Source organism: Gymnoscopelus microlampas (assembly GCF_963454915.1).
Source record: "Gymnoscopelus microlampas genome assembly, chromosome: 19".
Taxonomy (NCBI): Eukaryota; Metazoa; Chordata; class Actinopteri; order Myctophiformes; family Myctophidae; genus Gymnoscopelus; species Gymnoscopelus microlampas.
Window position 1 is genome coordinate 11210323 of NC_139956.1, and position 21142 is coordinate 11231464.

General features: G+C 44.6%; 1 protein-coding gene across 2 annotated transcripts in view; it reads right to left on the bottom strand.

Annotated features, from left to right (window-relative positions):
- caap1 (caspase activity and apoptosis inhibitor 1) overlaps positions 1–5138 on the bottom strand; it is a 266844-nt gene extending 261706 nt beyond the window's left edge. For both annotated transcript variants that reach the window (XM_084042521.1, XM_084042520.1), the window contains exons 1-5: positions 4908–5138; positions 3805–3996; positions 743–827; positions 551–608; positions 389–456 (exon numbers count right to left, since the gene is read on the bottom strand). In XM_084042521.1, coding sequence (XP_083898647.1) covers positions 389–456; positions 551–608; positions 743–827; positions 3805–3996; positions 4908–5012 — 508 coding nt within the window. In that variant the 5' untranslated portion in view covers positions 5013–5138. The remainder of the gene's footprint in view (positions 1–388; positions 457–550; positions 609–742; positions 828–3804; positions 3997–4907) is intronic.
- Between the last annotated feature and the right edge of the window lie 16004 nt (positions 5139–21142).

The following is a 21142-nucleotide window of genomic DNA, read 5'->3' on the forward strand; positions in this document are numbered from 1 at the left end:
AGCTCACAATTGTTAGCTGGTAGATCGGCTATTTTCAGAGCGCATCACCCGAGCGCAAACAAACATAAAACGACTTAATTGTCTTTTAGTTCTACTGGATCTCTTCTCCACTATAGTCCCTCACTAACATTTTAGTCTAGTTTTTATTTGTTGACGAAATTGTCAATATATTTAGTCTTAGTTTTAGTGATCGTAGCTTAGTTTTTATTTAGTTTTCGTCAGTGAAAAAAGGTAGTCAACATTTTTCGTCATAGTTTTAGTCAACGAAATCTTCACTGATGTACTGTACAGTATATAGTTGGATTGTTTGCATCTATGTACTTGGGTCCTGGCAGCAGTATATTTCCATTTGGCTATGATTTCACTGTGACGGTTCAACAAAAAGTACCTTGCTTTGGGTCCTCTGTTTTTCCTACTTCTTTCAGGGAGGACGTGGAGTCTATATTACTGTCTTGCCTTGAAGAAATTAAAAAGAAAAAAAAGGTAAATGGCACATTCAGAACACTCCTTAAATGTGCATAAGATAGTTTACAAAATGAAGTCTACTCACTGGCTTTCCAAGTTTGCGTCAGCTTTTTCATCTTCATCTCCAGATGTCAACTCTTCCCCTGCGTAGCATGCATTTAAATGTATTTAAACGCCACATACGGAAAAAAAAGCCCAAAAAAAGCAGAATATTTCAAGCACAAGCATGCCAGATTCACCACTGGGGGTGCAGATCTGGCATTCAGGTATTCATTACCTCCCAGGATCTGAAGAAGATTCTTCTGTGAAAGCTGCTCCAGCTGATCGTGGCAAAGCTTCTTGATTTCCTCTACACAGCAGCCCTGTGGACGACAATGCGTTTAGAAAGAAAGGTGAATTAAGCATTGTGAGTGTTCCCTCAAATGCAATTTACGGCACTAGCACCTTAACCCATTAAGACCCGAGGCCGATTAAAACATTTTTTTTCTAAATCCTAACGCTTAAAAAAAATATATGTATTCAAAGATTTTCACAAATTTTCAAAATGTTTCAAAAATAGCAGATCTACAAGCTCATAGCGTGGCACTCGGTGCCGCGCTATGAGCTTGTATATCTGCTATTTTTGAATAGCCAAATAAATCTAAAAATTACACAAATGTTCCCGGTCTTAATGGGTTAAGCAAAACAGCAGATATCAACAGCTGTTTGTTAATGATTGTGCTCCAGGCGAGGGAACAGAACTGTGCTTCAGTGGGTTTTACTTTGTGCTTTTGCAGTGTTTACAGCTCAGCTTCTTGTTTATTTTCTTCCTCTAGAGCAGCTTTCCCCAGTCAAAGGAGAGTACTTGTCACCATCTTTGCCTTACTTCTTCATAGGCCTGCATGTTTTAGTAGGACACAGGGTGGGCCTCCTTTACTCCCATCCATCAGCAGAACAATGACTTGCGATTGCATGAGGGATGGCATACAAACAGAAGCAGGAAGTGGAACCCACATGTTTTACGCTCACACAATACAATAGCATGACCTGCACAGAGCCCTGACATGAACCCTATCAAAAACCTGCAACATTAATTGGACCGCCAAATACGAGCCAGTCCTACCGCACTGACGCTATAGTGGCTGAATGGAAGCAAACTGCAGCAGCGATGCTCCAACTAGTGGAAAGCCAGCCCAGAATAGTGGGAAATTACTGTAGCAAAGGCATGGCCGATTTCACATACTTTGTATGCTAGAGCTGAGGACTTTTACAGGACAAAAGTAGAGCGATGTGTGCGCGTTATGTTTGTGGACACTGACACCGTTGGTATTCCCCCACACTGTCTTACAGATGGCGCTGCCAAAAGTGAGCTCCTTTGAATGAGGCACCAACTTTTACCAGCCACTGAAGACAGAACAGGCTGTTTATTTCTCTGCGAGTTATAATACCAAAACTTGTGTGTGTAAGTAACATCATTAAAATAAACTACAATCTCATTCAATGTGACGAGACCGTGCGTATTCCCTGATTCTCATTTAGGAAGGCTCCTACTATCTGGGATAGACTGGTGCACACAGCCACATACCCATGGATGACCAAAGTCCTTGGTTACCTAAAAAGCCGCCTGCAACTTTTATGTGTGGGTGATCTAAAGTGGTGCGGCCTAAAACAATTACCGGTGACGGGTCAGTCCGCACATTGTATAAATAAATTGTAAAACCTCCTTAGATGGCATCGCATTTTTCCCATATCTTCATGCCTTCCTGACATTTCACCGAAGTATACACAACATGACAGTATATGTGTCTAATATACAATTAATCTACTTAGACAAGTCTTGCTGTGTTTGAATAGAATAGATAGATAGGAAATAGGCATAATTCTTCCATAGATTCAGCATACCTTGCTGGAGGACCACTTGATGACACTTGTTGCTGCGGTGGACACCAACACATCAGTGGGCTGAAGGGACATGATGTGTGGGTTGTCGTGGCAGACTGGTAGTTGAATAAAATCATGTGGCCAATAAACTGCTTTTGGAACAAGTAACCTACTGCACTGCTTCCCAAACAGTGGGTCGGGACCCATTTGTGGGTTGCGGACCGATTTTTGTGGGTCGCGAGTAAATATCCCCCCCTTTTTTTTTTATAAAAAAAAAAAGATATCTTATTCCGAAAGATTTTGAAGTTTAAACAAAAAGATGTCTTTAATATTTCATGAATACAATTTAAATCAAATAATTTCCATAAATATACATTTTTAAAGTTTAAGAAGTAGTGCAAATAATAAGCTTGCAACACGGCACGAAGCGACGCATTGTGAGCTTGTAGATTTGCTATTTTCACTAGTTTGGGTCCTGGGCAAAAGTCTAATTTCTCGTTTGGGTCTCGAGCTAAACCGTTTGGGAACCCCTGACCTAGGAGACCTATAATAGAGCACAATTATTTATTTTCAACCTCCAAACAATAGACCACTGCAGTTCCCTTATCCAGAAGGTGGCATAGCTACCCGTTTACTGTTCCAGGTCCTGGAAACACATATTTCCAATTAAAATCTGCCAATCTCACAAAGCTATGTGAGCACTGACCCAGAGCAGGAAATGGGTATGCCATCTTTTGGAAAAGAGAACTAGTTAAGCACAGAGTCTATTATTCTGTTGGCTACGTTCCCTGTTATTTTCCACCAATAACATTTTGATGGTATTGAAAAATCCTAGCATTGGGATTTCCAAACACCTTTGTAATACCGTCCAAGCCTACACCCACGTTGTATAATACACTTTCCGTTTTACCTGTGACTCGTTTAATGTGTGATACACATTGAACGCGTGCCGTTTGTTTGGCTGAATATCACTATGAGAATAGAAAAATCACATAGCGACGCATTGTGAGCTTGTAGAGCTCTCTAGAGACCTTGTATCTAGCTTATAGATCTTCTATTGTGTACTACCTTTTGCAACTTGTATTGAGAACCTATCCTTTGCACTTAATGTGCTTAATAATTTGTCCCATAGAAATTACCTGGAAACTATTCGTTTCCTCAGCTGATTGTTTATGATTTCACGTTATTAGAACATCTTCATACGGTGTTATCTCCCTGGTTATACACTGTAGAGCCAGTGGAATGTTTTGAAATTGTTCCACTACGGAATAGCCCTTTATTTTATTAAAGTTAGTTTTGCCCCGTTTGGTACCGTTTTACTTACTTTACTTAAGAAAACTGCCATCAACAATAAACATTTTTACACCCTTCAATCACCATAGAGCCCTTCAGCACAAGATAAAAGTACCACTCGGTCTTCAAACAGACACATAATTCAGGCGCACACACAGAAACCCACACACACACATAAAAGCTCACCTTAAGCTCATCAGGTAGCATCTTCTGCAGCTTGCGTTCCCCCAACACATGGAAACACTGGTCCAGCATCTCCTGCCTGTCGGTCACGTAGGCGCTGATGGGCTGGAATGGTACGCCGAGGTCCAGCCCCCCCTCCTCGATGTCACTGCCGATCTTATCCAGTTCGGCGTCTGCCAGATCATCTTTAGAGTCCTAGGGAGGAGGAAGGAGGCATTCACCCATTAAGACCTGAGGCCGATTAAAAAATTTTTTTCTAAATCCTAACGCTTTAAAAAATATATATATATATATATATTCAAAGATTTGCACACATTTTCACGATTTTACAAAAATAGCAGATCTACAAGCTTGTAGCGCGGCACTCGGTGCCGCGCTACGAGCTTGTAGATCTGCTATTTTTGAACAGCCAAAGAAATCTAAAAATGACACAGATGCGTTCCTGGTCTTAATGGGTTAAGTTAAGAGTTAATGACAGCACTAGCCTTGGATCAAGACGACCGTATATGTATTTTATCGATTTTGCATATCTTGCATAGATAGTAAAAGTCAGACTCGATAAAATACATCTATGATATAGTTTTGATCCAAGGCTATGATAGCACATGCTAGTTCAAGGCTATTTTATTTACAGATGCAATAAAGCGACCGTTATTAAGCGGTGTTATTAAGTTGAGTTTGTAAATAGGTAACATTATATGTATGTATGCAGCAGGTACCACAACAACCTCACCTGCACGGTGTCCAGTTAATCTGATCTCAAACTGATACACAACATGTATGCAGCAGGTACAACAACTACCTCTTTTACTGAGCCCTTTTACAGTTTTTAATTGCAGGCACCTGAAGGTACTCTTTTAGGGCAGTTTGGAAGGAGAGTAGGGGTTTACACTCCTTCACTGCTTTTGGTAGGGCATTCCACATGTTTGTTGCATAGCAGAAGAACGAATTCAACCCCTTGTTTGTGCCAAATCTGGGTTGGTCTCAAACTGATACTCATGTACTGTACTGTACTGTATGCAGCAGGTACCACAACAATCTCCACGGTCTCCAGTTAATCTGGTCTCAAACTGACACACAGCACGTATGTACCACAACAAACTCACCTCCACACTAGAGTCGGTGCATCTGCGTCTTCTGTCGACATGCTGCTCCTCAGGCTGAGCGTGTTTTCTCTTCTTCTCTCTGCTGGTACATTTCTTTTTAAGCATTCTTCTCACTTCTCACTGGAAAACACGGGGAAGTCAGAGTTTGTTTGTTGCCCCTTTGTTTGTTTGTTTGTTCCGTTGTTGTCATGCGAGCGTCACACACAAGTGCTGCTCGAGAAATGTTTGCAATGTCGCGGTTTGTTTGCGTCAGAACAAAGCGACCGCCAGCGTTGCCAGGTTTTGTGAGAGAAATAAGCAACCGGGTATATTGAAAACAAAACCCAAAAGAAGCAATGAGGCCACAGGAGCACTTTAAACCTTTGAAAATAGCCGAGCTACAAGCTCACAACGCCTCGCATCATTGTGAGCTTGTAGATCTGCTATTTTCAAAAACTCTTGCAATAACATGTGGCATATTTGGAAGATAGTTTACACATCCTAACACAGTGCTCCCTAGCACAAAACATTTTCATGCAAATAAATAAGCAAGTAAACTTTAGAAACAAGCCCAAAAGAACTGAAACCGGCAACTAATAATTTACAAACAACTTTACAGAAAAACAAGCCCAAAGTCGCTTATAATAAGGCGACATGGCAACACTGGTCAGAAAGCGACCCCTCGCTCTTCTCTTTTCAGAGTTTATAAGAAATGAGTCACACCGCCACCTACTGGACGTTTGTTTAATGGAAAACAATTAAAACGGTGTGTAGTTAGTCTTCTAGATAGACAGTGGTGGAAGAGAAGTACTAACATTTTTTACTTGAGTAAAAGTATCAATACCACACTGTACAAATACTCTGTTACAATTTAAAGTCTAGTATTCAGAATTTACAATTAGTAAAAGTACCAAAGTATTGGCATCACAATATACTTAAAGTACCAAAAGTAAAAGTAGGCTATTATGCAGTCGCAGAATGTCCCATGTCAAGTTTTCAAAATGTATAAAAAATGTTTTGAAAATATCAGATCTTCAAGCTCACAACGCTTTGCATCGCCAAAATATATATTGTAACAATCCCAGGAATTGGAGGCAGAGGCAGCAATCCGCACCGGGCTGCTACACTATAGAGCTTAAATTATTAATGTATGTTTAGTAATAACAATCCAAATCTAAAAAGTAACTAGTAAAGTTCTCAAATAATTGTAGTGGAGTAAAAAAAAACATTTTCCTCTGAGATATAGTGGAGTAGAAGTAAAAGTATTGAAAATTGGGAATACTCCACTAAAGTAAAACAAAATACCTCGGAATTGTACTTAAGTACAGCTCTTGAGTAAATGTATACTTAGTTACTTTACACCACTGCTCATAGTTATTTTACTATTCAATACTCTGATTGTTCTACTGAGATAAAACCACATTGTAGAATAAATGGCATTACCATCCTAAAAACCTGCAAAAGATACCATGTCAACACCTCACTGAAGATCCTATATCTTTAGCCACAGGTCTGGATCACTTAAATGCTGGAAGTTCTAGGACAATTGTCTAGGACAATGCATATTCATTTATTTTGATACTTAAATGTGCTGTTAAATCTATCTGTCTTTTGTCCAGGAACAACACTACCTTTATTTGCATTCAAATTGCAATGAGCATGGCCTTAGTTTCACATGATCCCTGGTGGACATGTCACACACTGTGTGGTTGATTCCTGCCTTCTCTGTTTCTCCCATTCTGCAGGTTCTGGCCTGACAATCTGTGGAACCTGAGGACGTTGCAACTTTCTTTCATGGAGAAGTGCTTCTTCCTTCCCCATTGAGGTAAGGCTGTTGCATTGTTACATGTGTCATTTCTCGTTAATCTACATAACTGATGATGATGATGATGATGCTTAACACTTTACAGAAATATCACTGGCCTTAGTTTCACATGATCCCTGGTGGACATGTCACATTGTGTGGTTGATTCCTGCCTTCTCTGTTTCTCCCATTCTGCAGGGTCTGGCATGACAATCTGTGGAACCTGAGGGCGTTGCAACTTTCTTTCATACAAATTAACCGTTAACTTTCTTTCATACAAATACACTCTTACCTTCCTTCCATACAAATAAACTGGTAACTTCATCTCCTGTGAATTTGTCTTTGTACATTTTCCCATTGACTTTCATTCTTAAATTAAAGTGAAATATTTCACTTTAAGGTTTTTTTTTTTTTTTTAAACCTGTGAAAAACATTTGTGAAGGTAATTCTGTGCCAGACATTTGGTGCTGATCAGTCCAGCAGTTTTCAAAATCAGTTCTAGACAGGCAGACAGACAGACAGACAGACAGACAGACAGACAGACAGACAGACAGACAGACAGACAGACAGACACACCCTGTCAAGACCCCGTCATAGATGGCTAGCCTCTTGCAGAGCCATGCCATAAAGATAGATAATGTAGGGAAATGGAATAGGAAGACCCCCCAAGAGGGTGATCACACAAGACGCGTCACTACAGGCGCAGATACTTGAGAAACAACTTGGTAAAGCAGCGCATTGGGTAAAAAATCACACCCAGTGTGAAGTGGGCGGTGTGTGGTCACCACAACATGACTCACTTTAAAAAAAGGATAAATGACTTTTTTTAAAGTCCATACTGCTATTCATAGGGCTGCACATGTGTCATGTGTTTCGCTAGCCAATCACAGTCCTGAATTTGCAAAGTCAGCCAATCACATTACAGTTAGTGGTGATGACACTAGCTGTAATGTGATTGGCTGATATGAAAAAAGTATCGATTTGCATTAACAATGGAAGGGTTAGGGGGTACACACATTTTTTGGTCGGTGTCCAAAACTCACTTATAGGGGGCGGCTACACCGCCCCAAAAAATCACACCCAGTGTGAAGTGGGCGGTGTGGTCACAGTGGTCATCACAGTGATGGAAGTGATTCACTTAAAAAAAAACATTAAAATGTTTTTTTTTTAAAGTCCATACTGCTATTCATAGGGCTGCACATGTGTCATGTGTTTCGCAAGCCAATCACAGTCCTGAATTTGCAAAGTCAGCCAATCACATTACGGTGATGACACTAGCTGTAATGTGATTGGCTGACTTTGCAAAAGTATAGATTTGCATTGACTGTGGAAGGGTTAGCGTTATAGACTGCGTTGTAGACTATTGGCCAATCACGGTGCAGGATTGGTCAGTGTCCAAACCTCACTTATAGGGGGCGGTTACACCGCCCCAAAAAGTGTGGTGTGCCTGCATGTGTAACTGTGTGGTCAAATAATGAATCACAGGGAAATGGTTGTTTCAAGCAGCAGGGTGGCAAGGTGTTGGGATGGGTAAATCAAGGGGACTGGCTGGATGGTGGCTGGTGTTTGGATTAGTTAGACCCAGGAGTTATAGGTGAGTCAAGGGGACTGGCAGGGTGGTGGCATGGTGTTGAGATTAAACCCAGGAGGTGAGGAAGGAAACCAATACATTATTTCAACACAATCCATCAAAAAAAGTAATTTTGTGTGTAGAATTTATTCACTAGATTGTGCAGTTAAAATAAGAAGTGATGCATGCAGAAAAACAACAAAACAAAAAACAGACATTTAGGCTAATAGGTCAACTTCACCATAAAAGCCTAATAATTTAGTTTCCTTAGTCAAAAAGAAACATTATTTCATCTTGGTGTATGCCAAACAACTTATGAACTTAACAAATTATCTTGAACATAACTGATAAATGCCATGATGTATGGGAATACTCGTGAATGTAAGCAACATAACAAATGTAAGCAACACAATGCCAGAAATTAGGAATAACGGCAGGATTACAGAACAGCAGTGAACAGCTAATTATCTAACCCAAGCTGCATTCACGCCACAAGTGACTTTGTCGGTGAGTGTTTTATCGGTGATAAAGTAAGTGGAGTTCGGAATATTAATGGCAGCTTGTCAGGATATTATCTATATTTCACATACCGTATTTAGTACAACAAAAATACTCATTGATTCATTTCACATTTACAATAGCTAGGTTAAAAGTGTGTACAAATGAACAAAATGGGCGAATGTTTCACAGTGAAATAAGAGGTAACACATCTGCCGTATGATTGGCCGTCGCGCAGATTCACAGGTCAGTCCCGGCCTAAACACAGACTGATGACATTCCCGGTTGTGAAAACTGTGTGGGAACAATTAGCCAGTTGCACCAGGAACTGCATTGCAAAACCAATCCAGTATTTAGGTCATATTAGGGCAGTGATATGATTGGTTTCTTAGGGTTTTATTCCTGCTCCTGAAAATAAAAAAATATTAAAGGTTGTAACAGAATGTGACAAATGAGAACTCAGATTGCACTCAATTTGTTTCTTTATTTCCTTGTGAAAATACACACCTGACCGGAACCTTTTGTCAGAGCAGTGTCCTACACCTTATATTCATTCATTCATTCATTCATTCACACTCTGAAATTACTAATGGTGCAACCATCGGCTGAAAATCTAAGAATTTCTGGCCTGGGCAATCGGCATGTGTATGTGTGTGAATGGATGAATGCAATGCAAATTGTAAAGCACTTTGGAGAAAGGCGCAATATATTTACAAAAAGAAAGAAAGAAAAGAAAAAAAATCTCTGCTGGTCTCAGTGGAGGTGAGTGTTTTACCTCTACGACACCCAAATGCCCCAATTAAAACAAGAATTGGGCCGTGGTTTCAGCGTGATCACAGCACAACTGACTTCCATTATAGAAATGTAAGTGAAAACGTGAAAAAAAAGATTGGTGCTGATCAGTCCAACAGTTTGAGATTACTGTATAGTTCCGGACACACTGACACACGAAAACACGCACACACAAGCCAGAGGCACCGTTGCCAGGAATCAAACCGGGGTGCTGCAGAGATGTGTGATTAAGCTCTACGCCACCTAAATGCCCCAACAAAATAAAAATAAAAACAGACGATGGAGCCACCACTGCCAGGAATCGAACCTGGGTTTCTGCAAGAGTTGGGTGTTTTACCTCTTTGCCATCCAGATCCCCCAGTAAAAATACAATGAAAAAAAATCTAAATGAAAATAAAATAAACTCACCAAGATCTTTTGTCAATTCCCACTGGACTGGAGAGGGTATAGAGTAATGTTATGTGCATCCTCCAATTTGCATTCTGCACAGTACGTTCTCTTTGTTTTTGTTTCTCCGTTTTTTTGTTTATTTCCTCCAACCTCCACTGTTGGCCTGGGGCGGGGTAGACTATCTTGTGCATCCTCCAATTCACACCCAGTTGGGGAGGCATGCGTTAATCCGACAGACCTTTTCCGCTGTCGGACTAACGTACTGCACCCGTCCAGTTGGCCAGCTGGTTTCCAGTATTGGTTGTTTTGATACATGCAAATGCATTAACACCTCCACTGACCTTTAGGCCTAAATACATCTCTCTCTCTCTGCAATTACGGTCTGGTGATTGCCCCAATGCTACCGCTGCCAGGAATCAAATACGGGTATCTGCAGAGGGGGCTATGTCTCTGCGCCACCCAGGTACCTCATTTAAAAAAAAAGAAAAGAAAAAACTCACAAAGATCCCTCTTATTGAGCTTGAGAACTGGTGGACATTTTGTCTCCACAACATCAGGCTCCACCTCTTCCTTGGCCTCTGCAGGATTGGCGGCCGCCACAGACTCGTCCATGACCGATGGACCCTTGGCTCTGAGCAGCGCGTCGTTTCGTAAGGAGGTTTGTAGGAGGCAGAAGTGGTGGTGTCGGTGTCAGGGTGGGGTCTGCTGTTGTTTCCAGTGATTTCCAGGAACACACCACCACCTTGGAGGACCAACCTCCGTTTACATACCCTTTGACTTTAAATTATTATTATTTTCTTAACAGAACTTCAGCCAATTCCCACTGAGGCACTGTAGAGTGACATTAGTACCATGTGCATCGTTTGATTCCCATCCTGCCCAGTGTACAGCTGTCTTTGTTTTGGGGTTTTCTTACAATTATTATATAATTTATTTGTTTATTATTTATTTTTTTTGCTGACTGGGGAGGCTGTAGACTGCATTGTGCATCCTCCAATTCAAAGGTAAAATCGGATTCCCGGTGGCCAGCTGTTTACAGAACACTGCTGGAACACCCCTGGCTCTGTTCATATAAGGCAGCAGCGATGGGGTGGGGTCTCCTCTCAGCTGCACGGCTACAGGCTTCGTCGCCTTCTCTGACTTTGCCCGAGGGCTCAAGAGTGGCAACCGTTCCAAACTCGTCCTCGACTGCTAAGACCCCTGTTTCTGAACAGGGAGTTGGTTCGTAGAAGGCAGCAGCGAAGGGGTGGTGGTGAGCTTCACCATAATCTCTCTGGGATCCTTGTATTCAAAGATCCTCATGAGCTTGAGATCGACTTGGCTCCCCCTTGCTTTGCTGAGGGTTCGGGACTGGCATCCGTCGCTGACTAATGTTTCACCGCTGATCCACCCGACTCCCTTAACAGGATGTCTGTTCATATAAGGCAGCACTGATGGGACAGAGACAGGGGTGGAGTCTGCTCAGCCTTTCAGCTGCACAGCTGCAGGCTTTGCAACCTTCTCTGATCCGCTGAAGGCTCAGCAATAGCATCCGCCGTGGACTTGTCCTTGACCGCTAGGACCTCTGGCTCTCTTAACAGGGTGTCTGTTCATAGCAGGCAGACTGCTCACAGAACTTCTTGAGCTTGGGAAGTGACTGACATTTGAGCTTTGCCACCCTCTCTGTCTCTCTGGGATCCTCGTGTTCAAAGAACTTCTTGAGATTGAGGACTGATCGACATTTTGGCAGAATGACAGCAGGCTCCAACTCATCCTCTGCCTCCGCCAAGGATTCTGGACTAGTAGACGCCGTAGACTCATCCTCGACCGCTGTGAATCCAGCCTCTGACCAGGGTGTCTGTTCACAGAAGGCGTCAGCGCTGGGGGTGGTGATAGGGGTGGGTTCCGATCTCAACTGCACGTTGTGGCCAAATGTAGGCTTTACAGGCCTCTCAGACAACACCACGGGTTCATCACTGCCATCCGCCACAGACTTGTCCTCAACTGCTTGGACCTCTGGTTCAGAACAAGGTGTTTCATAGTATTTCTTGAGCTTGGGGATTGATTGGCATTTGAGCGTCGCCATTTTCTCGCTCTCTCTTGCATCCTCCTGCTCCTGCTCAAAGAATTTCCTGAGCTTGAGGACTGATTGACATTTTAGCTCCACGACAGCAGGTTCTGCCTCTTCCTCTGCTAATAGTTCAGACCTGGCAGCTGCCACATTTTCATCCTTGACTGCTGGGGCCTCTGGCTCTGACCAGGGTGTCGAATTCGCGAAGGCAGCAGGTGTGGGGGCAGTCGTGACAGGGGTGGGGTCTGCTTTTACAGCAGACTCATTCTCAACTGCTGAGACCCCCGGCTCTGAACAGGGTGTTGGTTCACATAATGCAGTAGCGATGGGGGTAATGGCAGGGTTGAAGTATGCTGTCAGCTGCACATTTACAGGCTCAGTTGCCTTATGGGACCCCACCGAGGGTTCAGGACAAGCACAATCGTTTTCGATCGTTGGCACCCCTGGCTCTGACCCGAGTGTCTCATAGAACGTCTTAAGGTTGGGGACTGACACAAAATGAGTCAGCTTCGCCACCTTCTCTGGATCTCTGTTATCCTCTTCAAATAGTTTCTTGAGCTTGATGACTTCTTGAGCTGGACTGGTATCCACCGCCGATTCCCATGGCTCTGACGAGGGTGTCGGTTCGTAGCTGGGGATTTGGACAGGGTTGAGGTCTGTTGTCTGTTGCACGTTTGCAGTCTTCGCCGCATTCGCAGACTCCACCACAAGTTCATTAGTGTTCTCGCTCTCTCTGGGATCCTCCTGTTCATAGATCTGCCTGAGCTGCTGGAATTTACATTTTGGTTGCACGACAACAGGGTCCACCTCTTCCTCTGCCTCCACCAAGGGTTCTGGACTGATAGCCGCTGGAGACTCATTCTTGGCTGCTGTGACATCTGGCTCTGACCAGGGTGTCGGTGTGTAGAATGCAGCAACGATGGGAGTGGGGACAGGGCAGGGGTCTGCTGTCAGCTGCACACTTGCAGGCTTAGTTGCCTTCCCAGACTCCGCTGGGGGTTCAGGACTACTACCAGCCACCACAGACTCGTCCTCCTCCGCTGGCTCTGAACAGGGTGTTGGTTCGTACAAGGTAGCAGCTATGGGGGCAGTGACAGGGGTGGAGTCTGACTTCAGCAGCATGGCTGCAGGCGTTGCTGCCTTCACTACCTCTGCTGATGGCTCAGGACTGGCAGATGCCGTAGACTCATCCTCGACCACTGGGACCTGTTCCAGTGGAGCCTCCACATGAGCAGGCTCCACCTCTTCCGAGGGTTCTGGACTAAGAGCCACAGCAGAATCATTCTCGACCACTGTGACGTCTGGCTCTGACCAGGGTGGAGTATAGAATGCAGCCGCATCAATGGGGGTGGGGTCTGCTCTCAGCTGCATGTTTGCAGGCTTAGCCACCTTCCCGGTCTCCGCAGAGGATTCAGGAATGTCAGCCGCTGCATAGTTGTCCTCTACCACTGGGACCACTGGCTCTGAACAGGGTGTCTGTTTGTATAAGGCAGCAGCAATGGAAGCAGTGGTGGGGTCTGCTTCCAGCTGCACCTTCTCGGACTCTGCTGAGGGTACAGGACTAGGTTCCTCTTCATGCACATCCTTGACTGCTGGGTCTCCTGGCTGTGAACAGGGTGTCGTCTGTTCATGGAAGGCAGCAGCAATGGGGCCAGCGACAGGAGTGGTGTCTGATTTCAGCTGCACAGCTGCAGTTTTTGCCATTTCGCCTGCTGAGGTTCCAGGACTATTAGACGCTGCAGACACCTCCTTGACCACTGGAACCCCTTGATCTGAACAGGGCGTCTGTTCATAGAATGCAGTGATGGGGGTGGTGACAGGTTTGGGATAGGCTGTCGCCTGCATGTTCGCAGGCTTAGCCACCTTCTCAGACCCTGACGATAGTTCAGGACAGGTAGCCACCAAATACTCGTCCTTGACCGCTGGGAACGCTGGGACCGCTGGTTCTGAACAGGGAGTCTGTTCATAGACGATAGATGACGACTGTTCAATGGACATCTTGAGGTTAGAGACTGACTGACATTTGAGCTGATCCACTTCTCTCTCTCTGGGAAGGTCCTGTTCAAAGATGGTCTTAAGCTTGCGAATTAATGTACATTTTGGCTCCACAACAGCCAGCACCACCTTTTCCTCCACCTTGGCCAAGGGTTCTGGACTGATAACAGCTGCTGCAGACTCAATTTCAACCACTAGGGCCCCTGGCTCTGACAAGAGTGACAGGGCTGCAGGCTTCACCAAGGGTTCAGAACTGGCAGCCGCCTCTTGGTCCCCTGGCTCTGAACAGGGTGTCTGTTTATGGAAGGCAGCATCGATTGGGTCAATGACAGGGGTGGGGTATGTTTTCAGCTGCACGGCTGTTGGCTTCCCTGCCTCCTCTGACTCAACCGAGGGTTCATGACTGGCAGCCGCAGCACACTTGTCCTTGACCACTAGAACCCCTGACTTTGAATAAGGTGTCTGTTCATAGAAGACAGACGGTTCAACAAACATCTTGAGGTTGGAGACTGACTGACATTTAGGCTTTACCATATTCTCTCTCTCGCTGGGATCCTCCTGTTCAAAGATCTTCACGAGATTGACGACTGATTGAAATTTTGGCTCCATGACAGCACGCTCCAACTCTTCCTCTGCCTCTGCCAAGGGTTCTGGACTGGAAGCCACCACAGAATTGTCTTCGACCACTTGGACCCCTGACTCTGAGCAGGATGTAATTTCATAGGAGGCATCAGCGCTGGCTGCTGTGACAGAGGTGAGGTCTGGTTTCAGCTGAACGGCTGCAGGCTTTGCCGCCTTCTCAAACTCTACTGCGGGATCAACACTGGTGACTGCCACCGACTCCTCCTTGTCCACTGGCTCTAATAAGGGTGTCCGTTCATAGAAGGCAGCAGTAATGGGACCAGAAAGAGGGGTGGGTTCTTCTTTCAGCTGCATGACTGCAGGCTTTTCTGCCCTCTCGGAATCTGCAGAAGGCTCAGGAATGGCAGCCTCCCTAGACTTGTCCTCAACTACTGGGACCCCTGGCTCTGAATGTGTTGGTTTGTAGAAGACAGACTTGTTGGGGTTGGGGACTGACTGACATGAGAACTTTGCCAACTTATCGCTCTCCCTGGGATTCTCCTGCTCAAAAATCTTCTTGAGCTCGTGGACTCGTGGAAATATGGAATCCAGGACAGGCTCCACCAAAGGTTCTGGACTATTCGCCACAGACTCACATTCAACTACTTCTACTTCTAAACAATGTGCCTGTTCCTGTAGGGCATCAGGGCTGGGGCCAGTGACCGGGGTGAGGTCTTCTTCCAGCTGCACAGCTGTAGGCTTCAGCAAGGATTCAGGACTAGCAGCCACTGCAGACTCGTCTTTGAACACTGGGATCTCCACTGAGGGCTCAGGCCTGTCAGCCGCTGCAGTCTCGACCTTGACTGCTGGGACCTCTTGCTCTGAACAGGTTGTAAATTCGTCTAAGACAGGAGTGGTTGGGGGAGTGACAGGGGTGGGGTCGGCTGTGGGCTTTTCCGCCTTCTTTGCCTCTGCTGATCCAGGGCTTACACTCATCACAGACCTCTCCTCTTCCTGGCCTACAGCCAACAGCTCCAGTTCATCCTTGGTCTGGAGGGTCTTGGTTCCAGCAAGGGGTATCCGTGCAATTTCCTGCACAGAGACTGGGGCCCTGAAGAGTTTCTGGGAGTGTTCAATGAGGAAGGCTATTATATTATTCATCTTTTCCTCCTCCCGGGCACCAGTTGTCACATATTTAGGAAAGAAGAGAGGAGCAAAGATGCAGGCCAATGTTTTCTCAGACATCTTGTTTTTGTCCTGCTGCATTGCAGTGTGGTACAGCAGGTCCAAGAGCAGTTTGAGCAATGATCGGTTAGCCTGGGGTAAGAGCAGGAAGAGCAGTTGCAATGCCTCAATCTGAAGTTCCTTGTCTGGGATGGACGATTTGTTGCCTTGCTCATCGATCAGAGTCATGTCTACTATCTTCATATGGGTGTTGAAGTGTCTGTGTGTGAGTAGATGTTCAGGCAGCTCTTTCAGGAAGGTCTTGAGTAGAGTTGCCACATCATGGGGATCGACCTCAGATTCCAGGTCAGCATCAGCCCCAGTGTTCAGGAGAAACTTCAGGGAATTCTGATTCTTGCTACTCCCTGAAGAGCAGAACAAATCCTCCGCGTCCAGGTTTTTGCTGAGGTACGCAATTAGCTTGTTAATCTGTGCAATGCTCCCTTCTGTAAGAGGTGTCCCAAAGACACCTATGACATGTGTCTTCTTTCCTCTTCTCTTCTCTTTGTGTTTGAGGAAGTTCAGAGAGCGGAAGAAGCCTCCTTCTTTATTTACCCCAGTGGGGGTCTTTTGGGCAAACTCTGTCCTAGGCATGCCAGTGATTTGACACAAATTAGTAATTACCAACTCCTCCACTCCTCCTTTGTCCTCCACGAAGATGTCAGGGTTGATGTTGTCCTCTCCTTTCATCTCAACCATGGCACTTTCATGATTAGTTGAAGGGGACAACGGTGCACTTCCATGTGATTCATTGGCATTTCTAGCTTTTTTGGGTTTCAAGAGGAATTTTCTAGTCTTTCTATTCCCTGCCTCCTTTTCTTGAGCACATCTCTGTCTCTCCTTGTCATTTTTCTTCTGCTCTTTTCTTTCTTGCTTTCTGCTTCTCCTGTCCTGCATCTTCCTGATATACTTTTTCATTGAAAGCATCTTGCTGAACTCAAAGTGTCAAAATGATCTTTAAAGTATTCTTCTTGAATTGCCAAAAAAGCTGCCACCTCTCGCTTTCCTCTCCTCTGTTGCTTGCACACTGGCTGGAACGCTGACTGTGCGGCAATAGTGGCTCTGGAGATAAAGTGTCCTGTTCAGAAACAGAAGGTTCCTGGTTGAATTCTCCTCCTGGCTTAGTGTTGAGGTGTCCTTGAGTCAAGACACTGAACCTCAAATGCTTCCTGGGCGCTGCACCAAAATGATTTCAGATGGGATAAAATCAGATGATAAATTGCTAGTATGCACAAATGTACTTCACAAACAGTTCAACAACTAACATTATTTATGGCTGTGACCTGACTTTTAAACAACCAGAGTGTGGTTTAATGTCATCATAGCACAAACTGTTGTCAAAATGCCAAATATGGACTTTTACTTTTTTACAGTTTTATCTGCCGTTACGTGCAGTGTAATAATTTCAGACTACAGCACCCACAATCCCTAAGCATTCTTCCCTGATTTTTCCAATATTATATATTTTTTTAATTGCATAGGCTTTTTTCACTCAAATTGATATTGGGCTGTAGCACTATCAGGAGTTAGAATGTCTTTCAGTGATATCAGAAGGTCCCCGGTTCAAACGGTGGCTTTAAAGGTTCCCTTTTTTGGGGCGGTGTAGCCGCCCCCTATAAGTGAGTTTTGGACACCGACCAAAAAATTTGTGTACCCCCTAACCCTTCCATTGTTAATGCAAATCGATACTTTTTTCATATCAGCTAATCACATTACAGCTAGTGTCATCACCACTAACTGTAATGTGATTGGCTGACTTTGCAAATTCAGGACTGTGATTGGCTAGCGAAACACATGACACATGTGCAGCCCTATGAATAGCAGTATGGACTTTAAAAAAAGTAATTTATCCTTTTTTTAAAGTGAGTCATGTTGTGATGACCACACACCGCCCACTTCACACTGGGTGTGATTTTTTAAATTGTAATTCAGTTAGGGAAAGAAACATGAAGCCTATTTATTAACCCACAATATCAACAATATCATTTTATTCTATTTACTTGCATAGCGGGGATAATTTAGTGTTGTCATGTGCTTTTGCCTTGCAGACGTCACCTCTGTAATTGCCAGACCCAAGGGGTCGGCCTACATGAGGCTTTTTCCCCCTTTCGTCCATACATGGGCATAAAAGTCTGTCCACTTTGTGGAAAAGTCTGTCCCCCTTTCGTCCATACATGGGCATAAAAGGGACCTCTGAATTTCGTCCCCCTTTCGTCCATACATGGGCATATAAGGGAATTTATTCTGGGTCTGGCAGAACCAGGTCTCCTGGTCTTGTTTAATTAGTTCATGATGAAGCCATCAGCCACTGTTATCCAAATGTTTTCTTTGGACTGCTTCAGACAGAACATCTGACAGTTTGCCTACACCTACAGTACTTAACAGGTCACACAATGGACCATTGCATTCACCCAGTGCCAATTGTCTAAGTAATCCTGGGTACTACACTCCCTCTGCCAGCCTAGGGAGAGCCTAGAGCCGAGCTCATGCCTCCTTCAATGCATGAGAGCTAGCAAGCCGCTTCTTATCACCTGACAGGGGGGGAGGTTCCCTGGTTAGACGTAGCACGTGGAAGGAACACGTTATTCACCAGTTCCTTTCCCCTCCATCAGGCGCCCCGGCTGACCAGGGGGAGGCAGTATAGAGAACAGGATTACAGCATGTTTTTGTGAGGGTATCTACCCTAGGGGACACAGGGAGAACATGCAAACTCTACACAGAGAGGCCCTTTCGCCAACCCCACCTAGGGTATGGGCACTGATGACGCGGAGGAGAGAAGACGCCTCCAGTGCCCACAGCGTCCCCTGCGGGAATCAACCCCAGGATCTTCTAGCTGTTCTAGCTGTGAGGCGACATAGCGCTACCGACTGCGCCACCGTGCCCAGGGTCATTCCTGTGTTAATTCACGCTGTTGACACTCGCCAGCTTTTGTAAGAGATGGTAAGAGGTGCGAAGCCGAATGGTTGGTTTTGATCGATAAACAAGATAGACGCAGGCGGGTACGCATGTGCATATCCATGCATGTGCGGGGCGGGCACCCGTGCAGCTCTGAACTTGTGTAGTGGTGCTCCACCTCGCCCCACCTCCAGTACCCCCCCCTGCCAGACTGTATGAAGGAAGATGCAAATTCTGATATGAAAAACCAGCAGTTGAAGGCGGAAAATTAATAAAGACTAAGCAACTACAAGCTGCCAGAGACGAACGACTGTTCTCTGTCTGTTCAGCTCTTCTGCTCCCTGGCCGAGGCTGCAGTACCACCGTGGGTCAGAGCGGAGCGAGTGGTTTGAAGTTTTTACAACCCTGGTGATTTGCACCGCTGTTACGGCTGCTCTGCCTGGATACATCAAACACAAGATATCATAAATTATATTGTGAGACGACTGAGAGAGAGACGAGGAGTCTCTGTTCTTTGTAGCCTATGTTTTTAGCACGGAGGCTGGCGACAACGTCGACGGAGCTAACAAGGAAATTTATGAAATATGACACAGTGCTTCTGATTGAGCTTGTAGACCTTGTAAAAACAGTGAAACCACGCCCCATCGATAATAAAATATATGAATATTATGTTAATAATAGGCCTGCAGATCCAGGAACCGAGCAAATACGTAATGAGTAGTGAAAATGTGTCTTTTCTACCTCGAACCAGGAAATGCAGCAGAAATAGCTGCAAGCTGCCAATGCACAAACCTTAAAGGAGTAGTTCACCCAAAAAAGTACTTATTTTCTAATAAATAACACACCCCATGAAGCCTTGAATTCATGGAGATGTTTTTGTCGCATTCCTAAGCCAATAATTTGATGACCGGCGGAAAGATGTCTCCATAGACTCCGCCGGTCATCCAATTATTGGCTTAGGAATGCGGCAAAAACAAAAAAAAATCAAGGCTTCATGGAGTGAGTAATTGATAGAAAATACGTTTTTTTTTTACTAAATATTACATTGCCACTCACAAATCATGACCTTAAATCAATGTGTGTGCACTGTTTTAACATTAAATGGTATTTTCAAAGTATTTAAACAACAGGATCACTCCATTTCCCCCGAAACTTGCCACAGACTGTTGATCAGAGCTATGGCTATGTTTTAGGCATCTTACCCCACCTCGATCTGTGATCAGACTCTCGGCTTGATATGGCAGGTTGCCATAGCAACCATATACAGGAGGTTTGACCTCTTTATCACAATTACGGCAAACTCAAAGAGTGGCGGTGTACTAGCAGACATACCTGACCCACAGAATTTGATTTGATTTTATTTGATTTGATTGACAGAAGGAGCCACTCTGCGTCACTCTGCGTCAATCCATGCTACATGGACCCTGTTGGAAAGCCAACCCTAACAGCCCCTGCATGGTCAATAACAGCTTCCCTAAAGACCGAGAGGAGAGGAGAGGCCAGAGGGGCCGGACTTTGCATGACGTGTGTGCAGAGTGACCAGGCCAGTGCTGTCTGGACCAACCTCGGATCGGGCCTAGATCTGAGGGCCGCAAAGCGGCCCTGACATTTAGTTTACGCTTATCAGCAGACATAAGCAGAGGCTTGACCGTTATTATTGACCTAAAGGCCATGACAATTGTTTCCTCAAACTTCTTAATATGAAGCTGACTTACTGCATTCTATCGCTATGGCGTATTGCACACATTTCTTGGCCCCTGGTATTGCTACTTGCAGCTATAAGGGTAATAATAATAATTCTTATTATTCTTATTATTATTACCCTTATTATTATTACCATTATTATTATTATTATTGTTTCGCCCCTTAGTGGACCGGATGTCTGGGTGGAGATACTAAAGTTTGTCTGTGGCCAGAGCCAATCAAATACAGGCAAAGTTAAACAAACGCTACCAGCAGGCCAAAGAACTAAATCCCTGAATGTTTTTCACATTGCCTGCGTTCTGTGTCGAACTGCTTTTAAGCAGTCAACAATCTGCTGTGATGTGTCCAATAGAAACATTTGCACTCCTCCTTTGAATGCGACAAAACCCTTTGTAATTCATCAGATTGAGGGGGACCATATTCCGGTTTCACAGGTTGAAGAACAGTGCTTGGGTGTCTGTTAAGGCACAAACACCTGTCTGACTGAGGACAAACTCATCAACCAAAATGGCTGCTTTTGAAAAGGATGACACCTTTTGCTCATTCAAATAAGTGCCTGTCTTCTCTGGCAGTGAGCTCTTAAACTCCTTCAGCAGAATCTGCTCATGACACCACCTACTTAAACTCCACAAAGGACTGACAACTGGCCTTTTTGTGGTTCCTACACCAATTTTTAGGCCTCAGGCACTAGCTCATAGGCACGTAGAACAGAGGTTTTATTTCTTTCATACATCAATGATAGTGAAGAAACCATCTTACACTATTGCCACTTA